The sequence below is a fragment of the Branchiostoma belcheri genome, unplaced genomic scaffold (genome assembly GCF_001625305.1).
Source record: "Branchiostoma belcheri isolate BF01 breed outbred unplaced genomic scaffold, Haploidv18h27 scaffold75, whole genome shotgun sequence".
In the NCBI taxonomy this organism is placed as follows: domain Eukaryota; kingdom Metazoa; phylum Chordata; class Leptocardii; order Amphioxiformes; family Branchiostomatidae; genus Branchiostoma; species Branchiostoma belcheri.
Genome location: NW_017804409.1, coordinates 1,273,292 through 1,293,499, shown reverse-complemented (window position 1 = coordinate 1,293,499; position 20,208 = coordinate 1,273,292). Strand labels below are relative to the sequence as shown.

General features: G+C 41.6%; 1 protein-coding gene across 2 annotated transcripts in view; it reads right to left on the bottom strand.

Annotated features, from left to right (window-relative positions):
- Positions 1 to 20,208, bottom strand: part of LOC109485422 (leucine-rich repeat-containing protein C10orf11 homolog) — a 76,946-nt gene that overhangs the window by 25,692 nt on the left and 31,046 nt on the right. For both annotated transcript variants that reach the window (XM_019789025.1, XM_019789026.1), the window contains exon 4: positions 5,754 to 5,880. In XM_019789025.1, coding sequence (XP_019644584.1) covers positions 5,754 to 5,880 — 127 coding nt within the window. The remainder of the gene's footprint in view (positions 1 to 5,753; positions 5,881 to 20,208) is intronic.

The window sequence follows — 20,208 nt, the reverse complement described above, 5'->3', positions numbered from 1 at the left end:
CATAAATAACTTGTGAGTCCCGTATTAAGTCTCTGATTAAGACTATACCCATCTGTTCTTTGTGTTCAGCTGCTTGCAGAATTGTATATTAATCTTTGGTACTTAATTACATTCATTACTACAGTGAAGGTTATATATTTGGTTAGTCAGATAAACAATGATTAAAGAAATATGAAAAATGGGAAATATTTTTCTTCCCTTCTAGTTTTCAACTTTTTTCATGTCTTTTTCATTGTCTACTGGTATTAACCAGGGCTCTAGCCAGTACCCATTTTTCTGTCAATTCAGGAACTTTGTGACTTGTGATGGAAAAATTCAACCATTCTGTCAACCTTGATGGACAAAAATTTTTGGTACAAGCATCCAAAGGGCCACCAACAACAACTCTCAACCCGATAATTTGCCTCGCAAACTTTGCGTGTTCACTGGCTTGAAATCCATAATTTGACCCTGGACCCTAGCCTCCTTCGCAGACTTGTTGGGCGTCAGCATTATTTTTTTTTTTTGTGAGCGACACGAGTAATATTGCTGCAGAGGGAGTTTTTGCCATGGAGAGAAGGATTCGCGCTCCAACAGAAAAAATTCCTCTTTCCGAGGCAAAAACGTCGGCAGCACATTGTCCCTAGCGGCGGCATATTGCTCGCGTCGCCAACGCCTAACAAGTCTGCAAAGGAGGCTACCTGGACCCCTTGATAGTGAGCACTCTCCCCCAAGTCCGATCATGAACCTTGGATGACTGAAAAAAACTTTTCCATACATTCAGCTCAACCTCGTATCTGCTTGAAGATTAGGCTCTGATTCTTGCTTGGTGAAGACTTGTGGTCTAATTTCTCGATTTCGTCAAAGTTTGAAAACTTTCTCCGGTTCTGACTTGCTTTAGTTTTAGTAGTACTTTGAGTGAGAAGTTTTTTGGCTTTTTTTTTCAGACAGGGGCCCATCTGTCTACCCGCCAATCCTGCCTGTCAATCACTCCCTAATCCACCCCGCACAACTCTGAGCTTCACTTACAAAATTAGCAATCAATTCTCATTTCCACCCAAGTTCAAAAACTTTCTACAGTTCTGCCTTGCTCTAGTTTCAGTACTTTGAGTGAGAAGTTTTTTTTTTTCTTTTTTTTTTCAGACAGGGGCCCATCTGTCTACCCGCCAATCCTGCCTGTCAATCACTCCCTAATCCACCCCGCACAACTCTGAGGTTCACTTACAAAATTAGCAATCAGGCTGCTGGCATCGTCAATTAGCCGAGGAACCGACGCAAGAACAGCAAGCACTCCAGGCGACTTGTCACTTCCGCATACGGCACACCTCGTTTTTCATTGTCAAAGTCTCATAATAATTTCACTCTCCAAGTACCACGGGAATTCCGCGAAGCCTGACAAATTTGAAAAGGAGAGGTGCAAAATATTTGTTTTCTTCGTGTGAGGGTTTAGCTCGGGGACATTTGGATGCCTCGCTGAAGATCTGTCTAATCCGTTAAAAAGTAGCACGTCATTTATCTGGGTACCGAACTACAATATCCCCCGCACCAAGGGAATTGGCGGTGGTATGGAAAATCGATGGGAAATATTTCATTTTCAGAGCTGGAAGCTGCGCGGGAATCTTTTCAAGAGAATGAACTGTTTATCACACCACCCCGCGAGGTGCCGCCATCATTCTTTCTCCGAAAAATTACATTAAGTATAATCCAGGACTTAATTGAACACTTTGCTATAATGCCAACATGTGTGAACACAAAGAGTTATCAACTTTAGGGGAGAGAACACTTTTCACATAATGGTTTAGTCCATATATATTAGGCAAAAGGGGAGTGTAGTACATGTATTATATCTTGCACATACTTTTTCTCTGACTCTTTGGAGGGCTTGGACTAATGCCCCTTACAGGCCACACCAATTTAATTTCTTGGTTAACGGATTCACCCGCTTCATTTTTTTCTGATTTGCAAATAAAAATAAAAATTCAGAATCAACTGCAAAATGCTCATATTTTGCCCTGAACAGTTGAAAACAGTCCTTTTATCCTAGTTGTTACATTTATTCCATCTTTCAATGCAGTGGTATCATTAAAAGTTCAAAATTCATTGTTTAAATTTTGAACCAGCCTGGTGTGTTGACTTCATGGCTCCTATCGTACCATTTTGGGCCATAATAGGATGCCTAGGCCTGTTTTTATTTTTATTTTTTTCTCCCGCCCGCTTTAATATTTTTCTAGAAAAATCTGTTAACCAAGAAGTTAAATTGGTGTGGCCTTAGATCAGAATATCAATATAAAAACAGACTGGGGAAAAAAAAAATCTCTATCTGTATACAGTTTTAGGGACTGAACAGACTTTGATGCCACTTTTCCTCCTAGCCAGGTGTTTTAATACAAAAGTAGTCTTTTGCTGAAACTTTTTAAAAAAATGAGAATGCTTAGAACCAAAGAATTACAATGTATAAAAGATTGGCCTTATCTTGTTGAATTTTTAAAAACATTTTTGAAATCATCTTTGATCAAAAATAAGTGGAATCTCAATATTTTTCAAAAATTGTGTTTGGAAAAGTGTGGTGATAGTGGTTCAACTTACACTTTTCACACATACAGGATGGAGCCCAGCGGTCATATGAGGCCAGAAGTCCCAAAGTCCCAACTTGGACACTTACTGGAAGGGACTATACATGCCCGTAGCCAGGATTTTGAACAGGGGGGTTCTTCCCACTGCTTGAGGGGACCTCGAGCGCCGTAGGAGCGAGGCGAGTGCCGAAGGCGCGAGGTTCCTAGGGGGGTTCGGGGGCATGCTTCCCCGGGAAATTTTGAAAAATGAACCTTCTAAAATGGCATTTCGTGCATTTTTGAGAGGATTTCCAAGAAAAAAATCAGAGATAAATTTTTATTCAATGACAAAGGGAGCAGTTTTTCTACAATTCCAGTCCATCTTTTCAAGAAAAATCTTGGACCTTTACATAAAATGTGGACCAAAAAGTGGACCTTTACATAAAAAGTGGACCAAAAAGTGGACCTTTGAGCCTTGTGGGCAGGTTCTTCCGAAACCCCCCCCCCTGGCTACGGGCATGATACTACATACATGTAGTTCTCTCTGAGGGGATGTTTAGCCTTTGGCCCCAGGTATGAAGGAAGTGTCAGGTGTCAAACCTCTACACATCAAAGAACCTACCACATTTACGAAGACATTACCAGCTTAAACAGGCTTTTACAGCTAAGCTGATCAGGTTCCAAAGGATGTGGCCACTACCTGATTTAAAAAAAAAAAAGTATTACTGTCTGATTTCTTTGAAAAATGGAAATCTATAAGTTCACAGGAGGGCCTGCAAGGGGGGGTAGTGATTACGAATTACCCAAAATTTTCGCCGCCTATTACAAATTACGTTAAAGTCTCAGAGCTGATTACGACTTTACGATTTGCGGCTAATGTCCAATTACGAAATACGTTGATTTTTGTGGAGGCTGCCTACGAATTACGAAGTCTAAAACGGCCTGATTACGCCTTACGAAAAAGGGCTTGCAGGCCCTCTCACAGGTGAATTTGGGACACTTTTAAAAAAGGCACTGATCAGAAGTAATATCCTGCATTTGCTATCAAATGTTTGCTTTCTACTTAATTTTCTGAAACAGCATCTTCTGTCTTTGTCAGGAAAAGTGTGATCTAATCGCAGATACGTAAGTTCTGCATGGAGTAAATTTTTGGACAACACACTTAAAAAAGGCGCTGATCAGAAGTAATATCCTGCATTTGCTATCAAATGTTTGCTTTCTACTTAATTTTCTGAAACAGCATCTTCTGTCTTTGTCAGGAAAAGTGTGATCTAATCGCAGATACGTAAGTTCTGCATGGAGCAAATTTTTGGACAACACACTTAAAAAAGAAACTGATCAGAAGTAATATCCTGCATTTGCTATCAAATGTTTGCTTTCTACTTAATTTTCTGAAACAGCATCTTCTGTCTTTGTCAGGAAAAGTGTGATCTAATCGCAGATACGTAAGTTCTGCATGGAAAGAAGTCTCAGTCAGCAGTCAGCCACTTCAGTGAAGAAGATTGAATGCCCCAGGACAAAAAAGATGCTCTGTCACACCGCTAACTCTCGCTGCCAAAGACCCCATCCTTCATGTTCACAGCAAGTGTCGTTAAATGATCTCCACCAAGTCTCTAGCAGACTGGCAGCTGTGGCAGGGCTCTACATGTGGCTTCGCGATGAAACAAACTGATATTCACTGTAATCTGGGTGTAACAGTTTGATACCGATAGAAAGACATTCACTATATATTAGACACATAGAAAGATACAAATATAGAGACTAGGAGAGTGCACAGAAGTATAGGCTTCTTAGCCATTAGGCCATACCAATTTAATTTCTTGGTTAACGGATTCACCCGCTTCATTTTTTTCTGATTTGCAAATAAAAATATTCAGAATCAACTGCAAAATGCTTACATTTTGCCCTGAACAGTTGAAAACAGTCCTTTTTTATCCTAGTTGTTACAGTTATTCCATCTTTCAATGCAGTGGTATTATTAAAAGTTCAAAATTAATTGTTTAAATTTTGAACCAGCCTGGTGTGTTGACTTCATGGCTCCTATTGTACCATTTTGGGCCATACTAGGATGCCTAGGCCTGTTTTGTTTTTTTTTCACCCGCCTGCACCATTATTTTTCTTGAAAAATCCGTTAACCAAGAAATTAAATTGGTGTGGCCTTAGCTTCATATATTCTGATTTCTACCTGTCACAATTCATCATCTGGCATTGTTATTTAGAAAATAAATAATTTGATGTAGCTTGATGCTTATCAACTTGAAGAAACTTACAATTCCTGTTAGGAATCTACATGACTGTAAAAATTATTTCTAGATCTGTATATAGACAATAAAATGATGTGTCACAAAATTTTATCACTTTTTTCTTGAGCTAGAGTCACAACCAAAATTTCAACCAAAATTTAACCAAAATTTCAACCCAAAAAAGAATCAAGTAATTCTTGAGATATTCTGCGTACATGTCTACAAGAGATCACCTCTAAAGTGTGTATATAAGGGCCACTTGACCAATGTGATCACTTTTTTGTGGTCCCCTTTGATAATATTTCCCAATGTCACAACCATTAAGCGTCCTGTCTATAGTGACCACCTGTCTGCATCGACCAGATTTCATCAAACCCCCTGAGTGGTCTTCTTGGTCAGTTTTGTCTGCGTTACGTAATTCGGGCACAGCGGTGTGTCCCAAAACCCCTCGCCTAGCCTCCTGCCCTGCCCATGCTCCCCAGCCATCCCCATCCATCTGCTTCATAGCAGCACAAATATGACAGCTTCATAACGGGGCGAGCCTGTTAGGGACCCACAAAAATAAATGATTCATTCCCCCATTTCCACATGATTAATTGCGTTGCCAACGGCACACATCTTCATGAATATTCAGACAGGTGCATTAGGACGGTCTCCCGAGACCCGGTTACTGTCCTATCTCTTCAACTTCACGCTACCACCTGCACAAGCTTATTTCCCCCTCCAACATCCATCAACGGCCCCTGCCAAAACGGGACGGACCCCTCTGCTCCGACATCCATCTTCCCACTACTGGAGATTCCCTAATTAATTAAATAATTAGACGGCCACAATTAATGCCTCTCAGGGAAATCTTTCACGACGTGCCGAGCGGAGCGGGGGAAATCACCCTTGACTGTGACAGATGTCCATAATTTACCCCCTTTGCACATCTCATTGCGTCTGTCAGGGCCGCTGCCGCTTGACGAAGAAAGGATATTCTATTTTTGTTGATCATTAGCGTGTGAAGCGTTGGTAACCGTGGTAACACGAGCCCGTTGTCGAGCGCGTTGTTGTCCACGATCAGTTCCTCCAGCTCCGGGAACGATGACAAACCGTCCAGGGACCTGCGGATGACAGACATAAGGGGAAACGGTAAATCAGCGGACACAACGCTGCTGGCGCAAACAAATTATTCCAATTTGAAGCTGACAGAAGTAGAGGAAAATTTGTAGGATTTGGGGGGATTACTCCTTTGGCTCAACAAATTCAATGAAAGTTGCAGTAATGAGATCATTTTTCTCTATCTGGAGGCAAATCCCCGGGAAAGTGAAAGCGTACGGCGTCTGCCCTCGCGGGCCGTCGCATCCTCACGCAACGACAGAGAGTGAATCTTCATCCCAAAGGTCACGACGTTCCCAACAAAAGCTCATAGTTTTGTCAGATATGAATGGCCGGCTTTCAGGTCATCACTCAAGTGTCATGGGAAGTTGCCTGAGTTCTTAATATTTTCCAGCTAACAACCTGATCTTTCTGTACTCAAACTTGGTCCTAAACCAATCTCACATCTTTTTCACATACTTTTTTTTTATCATGACAATGATACGAGATACAATTTCACTGCAAATCAGTGTTGCCACTGAAAAACCAATTTACAATGAAAAATGAATGAATGAGTGAATGAATGAGTGAGTGAGTGAGTGAGTGAGTGAATGAATGAATGGAGAAATGAATGAGTGAATGAATGAATCAATCAATCAATCAATGATCTATATTGCTTGACAGATGTACATGGTACAAATTACAATGTATGGCAACAATGACAATCTGCTAATCAATACATTTACTAGTCTAAATTCTAAATACTACCGGTACAACTACAGGAATATGAACATAGATCACCTATTGACATAATGTATGTCATCCATATAATCAAATCAACATGGCCTTACTTAAAATAACACTTACACTGGTAGGACAGACAGAAGTTCAATGTATGAAGGGACAGACCTGGTACAACTACTGAAATATTAAATGGAAACTGGACAAAAACTCTACAGAAGGAGGAAAAACGAAAAGACAAGAATTCATACAAGTCTCAGAAGTCTACAATCATGGACAACACATCACTCACTCACACACTCACTCACACACTATCCGTTAAACGTCTCAACGTAACATATCATTATTACATTGCAGTTTTGCATTTCATAACTTTTCAGTCTTCAAAGTTTATAGTCTGATTTGTCTTCTGTTAAAGCTTAAGCTATGCTTAAAACTATTATATCTCTATGTTTAATATGGTGCAACAATGGATGGGTGTAAGCATAAAAGGGACAACGTTATGGAGCAATATTTATACATGACTGTCATTCCTAAATACAGTTCTTAAAAGTAGGTAATCCTAGACTAGTAGTTCAGTGTTTACTTGTATCAAAAACAGACAGAAGAAAAAAATATTTGAAGGATCTACACTACTTTACTACTGGTAAGATCAAAACGACATCAACATAATGAGTATCAGGATGACAGTAAACTTTATAGGTGGCAGAAATACGAGCATAAACGCTTGCCAAAATCAACTATATTTCTGGGAAAGATGTTTGGGGGGTGAAACGGGGGAACGGAAGCCAGCGGACCCCATGCTGCGGCCCGATGCCAAACCCACGACCTGCCAGATGGCGATTTCAACAGCTTCCCGACCCTGCTTGTTTCAACAGTTCCAGACGCTGGTGTAGCACAACAATCATACACGGAGGCGTCTTTGAACTTCTTAGTTACGGGGAGGAGTGATTGGAGCAGTCGTAAATATGATGGAGTGATTTATGGTGGGGATTCCCGTGACGGAGTAAACGAGGCTTGGGATGACTTCCAGAAGTTACTAAACAGCTTCCGCCACCCTAGTGTAAACTCTGAGGTTTTGTGGGGGAGGAAATGTTATACCCTGGTATCACACCACAAATCATATGGGGGTCTGCATGGGGGGGTCCCGCCAACACTCTACGCTAAATTTTGAGAGCTGACTACGTATTACGCTGAATTCGGGAAACCTCACGATTACGCTTTACGATAAATTCCAAGTGGCTGCAACGCATTACGTAGAATTAAAATGGCGAATACGCTGTACGCAAAATGCGCCGATTGCGCTCTACGTTGAATTAGAGCGGTCCGTCTATGCTCTACGTGGAATTAAAACGGCCGATTACGCTCTACGGAAAAGAGCATGCGGTCCCCCCTGTATCTGTATCTGTATAGCCGGTATAACCGCCTTTCGACATAACACACCAGCTTCGCAGGCACGCGGCGCGGCGGCAGCTGGCTACATTACACCGATCGACTTGTTACACCTAGCCCTTAGACATCTAACTCTAGACATTGTTTAAAGCTATCTAATGACAATGACCCTGCTGTACTTGGTGACTGCGAGTTCCCTTCTGCGATAGTTCTAGGAAAGAATGAATTCTTGAACACCTCAATCTTTGGTTGATAATTCTGATACTTGAAGGCATGGCTACTTCTTGTTCTCTTCTGGGCTGGTATTAGGTACTTTAGGAAAATTTGAAAAATCTGGCTTTCGTGCCCTAAAAACTGCATTGGGTACCTTTAAATCTTGTACCACTACTTCCATATAGTTACTGATTGATGTAAACATATTTTCTGGGGGAAAAGGAAAAATGAACTTCATCTTATTTAATGGGTTGACCCATTCATTGCTAAATCTTGCATGTCTTGGGCACAGTTGGGTGTAAGAACTACATTTGTATGCTCAACTCTACTTTAGTTTGATACGCACCAATGTACATTAAAAACTACTCTCCAGGCAGAATTAATTGCCCACTTTTTAGGCATTTTGTCATACTTTTATTATTGTTGGTTACCCAGCAAACTGAGCAAAGAAAAGCTAGTAATATTAATAAAAGCTGATAATTATAAATAATTTTGTCAAAGAAATACAGTAGACAACTTCTGTTTCTCTAGAGCAGTGTTCCATAAAATTATAGATAGCCTGAAATTTTTTCTGTCATGTCTGTCAATTCTGTTTGGCGTAAATGATGTTGAGAGTGGAACATGACTAGGAATCCTAGGGGGGTTCGGGAGTATGGGTCCAGGAAATTTTGACCCCCTAAAAGTAAAATGCTATTTCCTGCATTTTGAGGTACGCTAAGCTTTTTGCTGGTAAACTAACCTTAGTTGATATACGCTGATTTTCGTCTGTCACAGATGGATTAGGCAAAATTTTTTCTGTCACGAGCAGCAAAATTTTATCCAAAAAAGAAAGATGGAAGCTGGCTAGAACACTGCTCTAGAGTGTAAAAATACTGCTTCTATTAACAACAAAAAAAGCACACAGGTAAATTGAAGTGGCAAAACAATCAAATAAGCTACAGTAATCAGGACATTAATTTGAATTAGGAGCATGGCTCCATTATTTAGTACATTAATATCGCGCCTCTTTCTTTCCCCTGATCCCCACAGAAGTATAACTTCTGCCACGGTTCAAAAATTCGCCTAAGTCTCCGGCTTACCCGGATCAATTAATATGCAAGCTGTACAGAGTGTTAAGTTACAGCAACATTAGCAAACAAAGACACCTAAATCCTCGGTGTCATATTCGTCTGATATATGACGCTTTTTGAGTCTAAGCCAGGATGCCGTAATAAAGAAAAACATGTTGCCTATTTGTAGCGAGTGCTGCGCGACTCCGATATACAATGCGCCAAGTGGAGATAATAGTGGGAAGGAGTCTCCCGCTGGGAATAGCTATAGTTTTATTAACAATACAACTGTCAGGGGTGCGCCGAGTTAAAACAACGGAGAGGAATGAAGAGAAATGGCGGTGTCAGCGCGTTTCCGGGGAAATGGGTTCTCGTGGGCACAAATTTCATTTGTACCCTGACAACAAATTTCTTTCCTGATCCCGCGCAACCAATGCCCGATAAGGATAGACTGTTGATATTACACTTCGGTGTAATTTATTTCCGTAGCCGCGGATGAAGATTACGCATTATTGTAGCGAGCTCATATGAGACACAAAGCTACGCGGATAAGCTATGACGGAGTGATATTGTAGCTGGAATGTTATTGTTTAAAGTATGAAAAATGGGCATATCAACGTATCTTGCAATCCAATGTCATGGGGGGAGACTGATGGCTACCCTGGGAAAAGAGATAAAGCAGGATGATCAGAACGTGTTTAGTTGTAAGTCGCGTAAAGCCGCTTCAATCAATAACGACCTAAACATGACAATATAGAAGTTAGCGTGGAGAGACGGGGCTTCTGGGAGCCACGGGGGTGAGAAGTGACAAATGTTGGGGTGCGAGATAGGGAATCTGTTCACAAAGATGCGTGCAAGAGATGAGGGACTACAAAAATGGCTGCTCCAGGTAACATCCGAATAAAAAAAAAACCTGCGCCTGAGCTAGAACTGTATTTGTATCTGTATCGGTATAGCCGGTATAACTGCTCTTCGGCGTAACACACCAGCTTCTCAGGCACGCGGCGCGGTGGCAGCTAGCTATATCACACCGAACGGCTTGTTACACTCAATCTTTGCACATTTGATTGCAGTTGTTTAAAGCTTTCTAGTGATAATGCCCCAACTGTGCTAGGTGGCAACGAGTTCCAGTCTACGATAGTTCTGGGGAAATACGAGTTTTTGAATACCTCAATTCTTGATTGATAACTCTGATATTTGAAGGCATGACTGTTTCTTGTTCTCTTCTGGGCTGGTATCAGATACTTAGTGGTTGGTACGTCCACCAGTTTATTAGTCATTTTGTACATCATGCACTGGAAGGAATTCTGGAAATGTTTTCGGGGCAAGCGAAGAAAAATGTTCCCGTCCGAGCTATGTGTTGTCTTTCCAGATAGCGATCTGTGGTAATATTGGTTTGGAGATGAATGTTGTACCTATTAAGGAGATATGTTAGAGACAAGAGGGGAAAGCTTTATCATGTACAGTTGTAGCGTGTATCACAATGTTAATGGCTATGAAACGGGTGACGCTATGTACTGAGTATATAATGTTACAGGCGCTCCCAGCCCCAAGGACAGACAACACTTAAGCTCCTGTTCTGTATAACAGGAGCTTTCTGACTATTTTGCATTATCTTGTCTTGACTTGTCTGACTTTTGTTCCCCTTTTCGATTTCCAAAAAATTGTCTTCACTTTATTTGCATATCAGTCAATAGTTAGTGCTTATAAACCTGCATTTCTCCTCTGGTCTCTCAGTCACTGACGAAAGCTAGTGGATACTAGCTGAAACGTCTGACCGTTTCCAAAATCATATCCAGTTGCTTGTGTAACTGTTTTTTGGCGTATAATGTTACAGGTTTAATGTGGCCGGGAAATTTTACTAAGTCTTTTAATTTTGTTAAGTACAATGAACAGTGGAACAAAGCTTTTTAAGAGCTGTCCCAGTAGCGTGCAAGTCAGGAGAGTGACAACAGCCGGGATTCGAACTCCCAACCTTTGGCAGCGTCGGCACTGGACTACACATGCATGTAAATACAATGTAGTGTTACATCTTTTGAATGGAAGCCCCAAAAGTACTGGGCAACTAACAGTTTTGGACTGTTTAGCCATTTATAATGGCTGAAATGTTTCAAAACATTGAACTGTCTAGATGCAAACACAAGAAACTGAGCTGATAATATCACAAGGATGACACCAAAACATAGCTCAAATTTCAAATTCAAGTGACGATATTGCGAGTAAAAATTCTTAGATTTCAACTTTCTATTCTTTTTTTTTCAAAAACCTATTTTATGTTTGGAATATTAGGCTTTGAAAGTTCTGTTTGCCAAGTCATTTTGCATAAATACTGGCAATGTTATGAATATTCCAACTTCTGTTTGTGTTCCATAATATTTCATCTTTGTTTGACACATATTGATCTCCACTATATTTGCCAAAATCACTAAATCATGATATATTACACAAGATAAGGGACCACCTGACAGTTATGAATACTCCCTTTATCAAAAACATGGGCGCACACTGAGATCAAGTGTGTAAAAACAATACCAGTTCACTCAGTATCTCATCCGACTGGCATCTGCATAAGCTGATTTCATTTTAAAGCCAAGGAAAACACGGTTTTTAACACTTGGGACAGCTATCTCTGGCAACGATCAGTACAACGTACATGAATCAATACCACAATGCCTCAGTCATGTAGTGTCTGTAGTTCGCCCTTATCCTGCTAGGTGGCATTCTTATTGATGCCTGTACACTGCCGTCATGCTAGCTGCATCATGAGACAGGGATGTATATTATTACCTGCTTTATGCATTTCCCCATAGAGGTGAATTCAGGCAAGCAATGAATAATATCCGACATTTAATAAAAGGTGCAGTCTCACATTTCTAATGACTGTGAAGGTGCCAGTTAATATCCCACAACCTACATTAATTACTCCGGAGGCAAGAGATATCAAATGAACTAAACGAAGTGTGCCCAGGGTAATATCCCGCATTTTCCCGGCAATCTGTCCAACTTTACCCGACTTTTGTGTTGTTACAATTTGATCTCGCGTCTCACAAAGCCCCCGAACAAAGGATCAAAAGGGCCACTTCCTAATTCGATTAGGTGTCTAATGAAATGTACGGGAGAGTTTTTCAAAGCGCGGCGGGATCAGGAACCAGTCGGCGTTCTTTTGTAACCGTAACAGGTAGAATTTCCAAGCATGACTCTCCTCACTTAAGGTGTAAGTCGGATGCAGTGAACTTAATGCTATTATAGCCGTGGTTCCGTACTCTTGTAATCCTGAAAGATTAATATAAGGGCAGGGTGGGCTTCGAGAGGCAGGGAGCTTGCTGCGTTTCTCCCCAACACCATAGAAACAAGGCGAATTTTCCGCCGAACGTAACGCGGTTAAGCAAGAAGGAGCAGGCTGTCAGTCGTAAAAGACTCCTAATGCCGCATTATGACGGTAAAGCAGAGTAAGTGTCGAGATTAGGGGAATGAAGTTAAAGACGTATTCTCTGTGGTTCAAGGTATCATCTTAGATCCTTTTCCAAACCGTGGGTGGTGCGGCAAACTATACGGGAGATTTTTCCCTAACCTTAAAATAAGAAATACCAAATAGTAAGCAAATGACAATGCACACACAGGAGAATACAAAACAAACTGTTTTTTATTGCAATATCTCTAGCTTTCATAGTCAGGTACAGCAGCTTTTTTTCTGCCCCCAACTTCTGTCCTATTTTACGAATCGCTGACCGAATTTTCCCCCCTACTGGACCTAAAAAAAGCAACAACAAAAAAAAAACAGTTAAGAACAACATTGATGAGGATCACTAAAAACGGATAAGAAATTATTTTTTAAAAAAATAAGGGTTTAACTTTTGAGGAATTTAAGATTGCGAAATTCATTGATGTAACTGCATCATAAGAAAGAATAGTTGTTTGAAATATTTTGAGAAACCTCAGAACATTTCATGCCTTTTACCAACATCCTTTTGAAATTATCCTTCTTTACCATAATATTGAATAATGTGGAAATGTCTGGCTTTGCCTGTATGGTACTTATTGATATAACTGCATCATAAAAAAGAAATACACTCATGTACTTGCTACAAATATTTCACAAAACCGCAGAAAATTTTATGCCTTTTACCAACATTCTTTTTACTACGATATCACACAATGTGGAAGTGTCTGTCTTTGCCTGTTTGGTAGTTCTACCCCTGCTGGCAGCTGACACAGAAATACCTCCTGAAATAGGCTGTTGTTACCCCAGTGTTGTCCCCTTTTATTTCTCCTCTTTGCCGTTCCATCCGTCATTCCCTGACTTTGACAAATGTTCGCCGGCATAAATAAGTTGCCCGTCTTTCTGGGGCTTAATTACAGCCGGTTATTACTTCAACGCTGAGGATTTACAAGTTCCCCACATAATTCTGCCTGAGCAACTGTTTCAACTTATTACAGCTGAGGCTCTATAAATTACAATCAAGCGCGGCGTTCTGAAGAGCTGGGGAACTAATGGCGCGCGACAAAAAAATCGGGCTCAAAAAGAACTATAAATAACCTTGTAATATTGTGCTGAACAGAAATTACCACCCACCCTAGATAAATTTCAGGGAGCTCCTTTTACAGCCAAATGACAGCGGTGGAGAAGAGTGATTGATACGAGTAGCTAACCTCCGAGTCATTAGTTCAAATGGTTAACCCAAAATGAATGTGTCAAAATGCTCAGTGTAGGGAGAGGCCCCGAGTCCTTTGAAGTTTCGCAGCCATTCTTTCTCCTGATATTCCCGAGTACGTTTAAGGGTTCATGTGTGACCAATAACGCCGCTAAAGCAATTAGAACGTTAAAAGTGAGAAGACTAGACGGGCTTTCAGAGAGTTCTTCAGTTTTATTGCATCTGCCTGCTACCGCTAGAGGAAGATTGTAAATTTCAATTCATTACGGCTATGAACTGCTGTACTAAATTAGCGCCCGAGACAAAAGGCTCCAGCGACGCTTCCGCAGTTGAACTCTGCCGACTCCCACCATGAATCAACGCTGGAAACCCCGTCTGGGATACCAGAGAAAAAAAAGGAAGGCAAGCAGGAAAATGGCAAAGCACTTAGCACTGGCATTCAAGAAGTTTTGGGCACTGGCAGGGGGAAACTTTCTGACGTTCGTTCACACCTTTACAAACGCAGAAAAATACGATCGGACTATCCCTAGCAATGGGTTCTCCATAAACAGGGGAAAACGACCTCTGCTTTGGATCAAGGGCGGGTCATTATGATTAGGAGAACAAGTGAGCTTTAATTCAAGGGCAGTCTGCAGTGCTCCAGACTTCTGACATTAAACTCTCTTTACAACAAAGACAAGCATCCCAGGATAATATGCTTCAAGAATGAAGTATTAAAGATTTAACGATAGCATTTGAAATACTAGTATCACTTTTAGTTTGTATGTGAAGAGCCTTTGAGTTTTATCATGTTCTTGTACTTTTTATCCCAGAAAAACAGCTCTCAGCCACACTGAGTCAGTCTAGAGTCAAGATGCATCCGACTGGACAATAAACTGAAAACTGTAGTACAACAATTATGCTGAACTGAACACGAGAGTACACGATTCAAATTTTCAACAACCACTGTTGCCTTCATCAGGATAAGCAATGACCAATCACTTCTGAATGTTAAATTAACCCGCGAGAGTTACAGAAAAAAACTGAATTGCAAGCCAAGCTAAGATCTCTCAAAATGTGGGAAATTGCGTTTTTAATTTTTCTTAGGCTTCAAGTTCCCCAGACCCCCTAGATTGCAAGCACTCAATCATGAACCTGGGCTGACGGAAAAAAGATTTCGAGCTTGCTAGAGCCCTGTTCTACTCTTGATATCAAGTCTAGGGATGGAGTTGGAATCAGCAGAGTGTGGTCTGACAGAAAGACAAATGGCAGACAGACTGGGGGATATGGCAGTGTTTTCGCAGTTGCTTTAGGGCCTGCACCCTGGCGGTTGGGTTACTGCACCACAGGGGATCGACCTGTCTCCTGTTTTAATGATCCTTCGACAGGTATCAATCACGGTTTTGGCAACTGCCGCCGACTTCAAACGCGGCCGGCGGGTAAGTAGCGTGGCAGAAGGCAGCCGGTGACAAGAGCCCTTCCTTGGCATTTGTTGGAAACTTTCCTGCTGTCCTTCCTGAAATGTCAGCATCAATCTCACCCCTCCATAAAACAGACCACTTTTCCAGACTGGGGCGCTGTGCGAGTCCGGGTGCGTGCTGGGTTATGCGCTGATCGCTCCAAAACATTAACGCCATAACGCATCCTTCATCGCTGTTCTAGTTAGGAGGCAGAAAGCAACGACATGTCGATATTCCACTGGGAAATTAACAATGTTAGCTTCCCTAAGTGCCATATGCTTCCATGATAAGTGCTCTCCGAGAGTGCGAAACGTCTTCATTTTGCACAAAAGCGAAGACTCTCGAAGCCCAGTGCAGGGGACCCTAACCCTGACAGGACACATATATGGCCGCTCTAAAATTGTCCTCTTATAAACCAGGACGGCTTTCCTGCAAGGAGAGTAAGATTAATTGTACCAGCCCACATATTGCCAATTGATGAATGGGTTGAAAAATTCGGGTAAGCAAATTTGGATGAGAGCTATCCCAGGGCGCTATGATAAATCACGGGGTAGTGCCCCTCCCCCTCCAGATATATGTGATGGGTGGCATCTCTTGGCCCCTGAACAATCCCAGTCGTGTCAAAGGCATCATTTCACATGAGTAATAGCCGGGCCTAAATTCAGCAACTCCAATCAACTATCTGTGCTGTCAAGCACCAAATATGCCAGACATCTCGGGAGTGCGGGACGCGAACTCTACAAAGGTTGCCCCAGATACCTCCGCATCGCTTCTCCTCCCGGAGCCCACCCTAAGTTCACAACGTCAACCTCGCATCACTTCAAGCGCTTCAAATCGCAAGCTTTTTACGAAAAACTCTGACGCTAAATGCCCAGTCCTGCTGGCCCCAATCAGTTATGCTGCCAGCCCTTCTTTATTGCCCATAAATCAAATCATAATCATTCCTTTGACAAACGCACTGATGGATTATTTTATTAACGGCAGAAAAATTGAAACCACAATGACAAAAGTACCCGGAGTTTCGCCGGTACTTGGTGAGCGGTCGGGACTGGATTGGGATCTGCCACCTGAGCTCCAATATATCAAACGTCAAACGCCGTACAGAATTATCCTCAACTCTGGCGGCTCTAAGCTCCGGCTTGTGTGTAGGAAGCACGTCGTACACCCCTCTCCCCCACCAACAATCTCCCAAATCCCGCTAAACAAGAACGAATAGCAGAGGTGGCTTTGACGACGCTGCCTTTGCCAGCTCGCCCGTACCTGCCTATTTCCTCCTAAGACGAGCAGCTTTCCTGACTTATCCCTATCCGCATAGAAGGCATACGGTATCTAGGACAAAACACACCCTCTTCATCCCAAACAGGAGATGGCTTTAATCCCACGTCCGACACAAAAGAGCGGTGAGTACACGCAGCACACATGTGGACGTGGCGTGGCGCAGATATGTCAATCATGCTCGTCATTTAAAAGACGGACACATGTCAACCGTGTCCCAATGATCCGTCCTTTGTTCATCACCACTCCTGCAGATTACACATTCCGTTAGCAACATTTTTTTTTTCCTATATGTAATGATTTAGTGCCCTCGTGGCTGTAATCTTATTAAAAGGAGATAACCAAGTTTGCTTGATGATAACTCAATACGGAAAACAGGCTGCCGGGGTCATAAATACTGCCTGTCATAACTCACAGGGACGGGTGCTGTCATGTCACAGTCGGGTCATCAGTTGCTGTATCTGTCCTATTTGGGTGCTGAGGCAACCGGAATTATTGGACACAATTTGATTGTACTGATACGTCTAGGAGTAAACACTAATAAAAATCTACTCAAAAGGACAATCAAATAAGCCTCCGCCGTGTATTTCTGAAACTGATAGTGATCGGTGTGCGACAGGGTTTTCGATGTTTGCGCATCTAAATCTTCTCTCTTTAAGGGGGCTGTATGGGAGTACGGGTGATGATGACTAGGTTGTCAGAAAATTGGGAAGAAGGCCCAATTATCCACCATCGAGCCCACTTACAGTACATGCTATTGTCTCGATGATACATTTCCCAAACAAAAATCAATTCTATAGCTGATAGAATCAGGAATAATGACCGCATCATGCTATCATGGTCGCATGCAATGTTCCTTTGTCCGATAAAGTGCCGCAGAATTATGGGTTATCCAATACTGTTCTGGTTTCCAGACTACGCTAGCTTGCAATTGCCATATGTTATGACAAATATGAGCCTTTACCGACAAAATTATATTCTTCTGGGCTCAATATCAATTTCAATACCTGCAAGAACATAACGTTTTTTCTTCACTCTATTCAGTGCAACTTTTGAAAGTTGTATATTTTCTCACATAAGCGTCATTGTGAATTTATCCTGTGAATTTTATTACCACATATTTTTCTGGATTTCGATTTCAGATGTGGGTCGTAACAATTTGTTAATTAACTCTTAATTGACGTTCTAACAATTGATGTTCCACCTGACTTGTCTAGAATATTACCAAAAGGGATAATTTTTCGAAATTACACAAAGCAGGGTCATTTTTCTAAAGCGGTGGGACAAAGTTTTAGCACAGGTTATAAAGTCCTCAAGTTGTACACTTCAGAAATTGCCAATGTAACAAGGTGTGAATTACCTCAATGCACAAATTTTAAATGGACTGCAATGACAAGATTTTATCTTAACTTTGGGATGGATTTTGACCAAACCTATATTTTTCTTTCAGTTTGATACATATGAATACATTTGGACTACACTGTACATACAGGATTCTGTCAATTTTGGGGCATTTCTTTACAAAGTAAATAGGTTGAATCAACCCCAGGCTTACTCCATTGCATATAAGTGTCATTCAAGAAGTGTAAGTGCCAAAATATTACAGTGTGTTTAAATCCTAGAAACACAGCAGTCAGTCTTGTTTGTTTACTTTTCCTTTCTAGTATTTTGTGGTGGTACCACAAAATAAGTGTGCCTTGTGTGGGCTCTTTAGGCGCCAACCATACATGTAAGAAATGTGAAATAATAGCATAAATATGTTGGAAAGTGGATGTATATGATGATTTTTTTTCAACAAAATGTTCAACTTTTGGTGCAAAAATGTAACATAATGCCCCTTTAATGCTTGAGTCAATGGCAAAAATTATCTAAGGTACCATCAGAAAGTGGTCATATTAGCCAGGTGGTCCTTATATAGAGGTGGTCACTTCTACAGGTTTGGCATGTGTCCACAAAGCATTAGAGAAATAGACTTGTCTTATTGGGATCTCATTGGAAGCGGCACTGATGCCACATGGTCAATGCGGCTGGCAGTTAACAGATTTGAAGTTCAAGGGCTCTGTACATATGATGTTCATTAGGGCAACCTGCCTGGATGTCTTCAAGTTCAACTGTCTGCAGTGTGTCAAGGTCCAGGCAAACTTCAGCGGGACAGTACAGGCCATGTTAATCATGAAACAGCGCATTAATTTTCATCAAGTTTTTGACCGTACTGTAAATCATACAAAGCATCTGCAAAATGAGCAAATATATGCTGTAATTTGCAAAAAAAAAAAACGACAATAATGTCATAGAATACCTAAATTCTAAAGCAAAAGAAGAAAATGTGAAGAAATGTAAAGAAAATATGAAGAGTCTGCGTGTGTTTAGCCATTTGTTCAACTTTCATGATCACGTAGACTACATAATGAAGGCAACTTTTCTTTTGCCAGACTTTTTTTTTATTCGCACACTTGCATCAGTTTCGGGATGTCATCCAAATAATCAAATCAACATGGCCTTATTGAGATTTACCACATCACCTTTTCAAGATGAAGATGTCAATCCTGAGACCAGACTACAGCACCAGTTGCCATGGTGACAGACGTCTGGTCCAGGTCATTGCCCTTTTTTGTTTGGAACAAAAAAGAGGAAGAAGAAGAGGAAGAAGAAACTGAGCAAAAACAAATATAATTTCCTTCTTCGAAGGTAAACGAAAACATAATTACACTGACTGTAGTAAAAGAAGAAAAAGAAATTGGCCTAGGGAAGATGGCAGCTGTTGAGTAGTTAAATTGATTGACAGCTGTCAATCACACTGCACAGCAGATGAATTTGAACATGACAAATTGAAGACAGCCTGTCAATACTGCCGTTCTCGGCGAATGGCTGAAACAAATAGACCATCCAGTTTTGATCAAATCCGCTTCTTGGACATCCAACAACTATGCAACCTTTAACTTGAAATCAAAAGATAACCATCAGCAGCCTTCTGGAAAACTTCAGGCTCCAGACTCGGAGGTGAGCGGGCCAGACCGAGCTGATTGAATCAAGGGTGGGTAGAACAAACTGGTTTGTTGGAGTCCCCCTGTGTCGGACATCATGATGAATTAGGGAGGCTCTGGCCTCCCAGCGTGCAGCCCTGGTCCCACCACCGCTGCAAAAGACAGGGTCAAGTGGTACATCCTGTACAATCCAATACAGATGTCCCCACACCCTTTTAAGCTGCCCTCCCAAGCCCCGGTCCTGACAGAAAAGAGCTGGAAAGAGAAAATTTACAAGGCGTTCCCCCGCTTTTGTCATGGCTCCTATATTTCACAGGCCCGGTTTGAGGGGTGGTGTAGGGAGAAGACCACGGGAGGGCATAACAGGTAGTTCATCAAGCTTTCTTTCAAAGGAAAACAACCATTTCTCTGCCAGTGTGGTGCTGGATTAAAAGCGGGTTTGAAAAATGCAGGTGACAACTTTGACACGGGGCAGGAGAAATGGTCGTCAGGATTCCAAGTGAGAAGGTCTGAACAGATGGCACTTGTACTCGCACCCCACCTCCAGGCTGTTTCTCTTTCTTTCACGATTCAAAATGTGGTTCGGTTTGGCCACGAACTGAAATGATA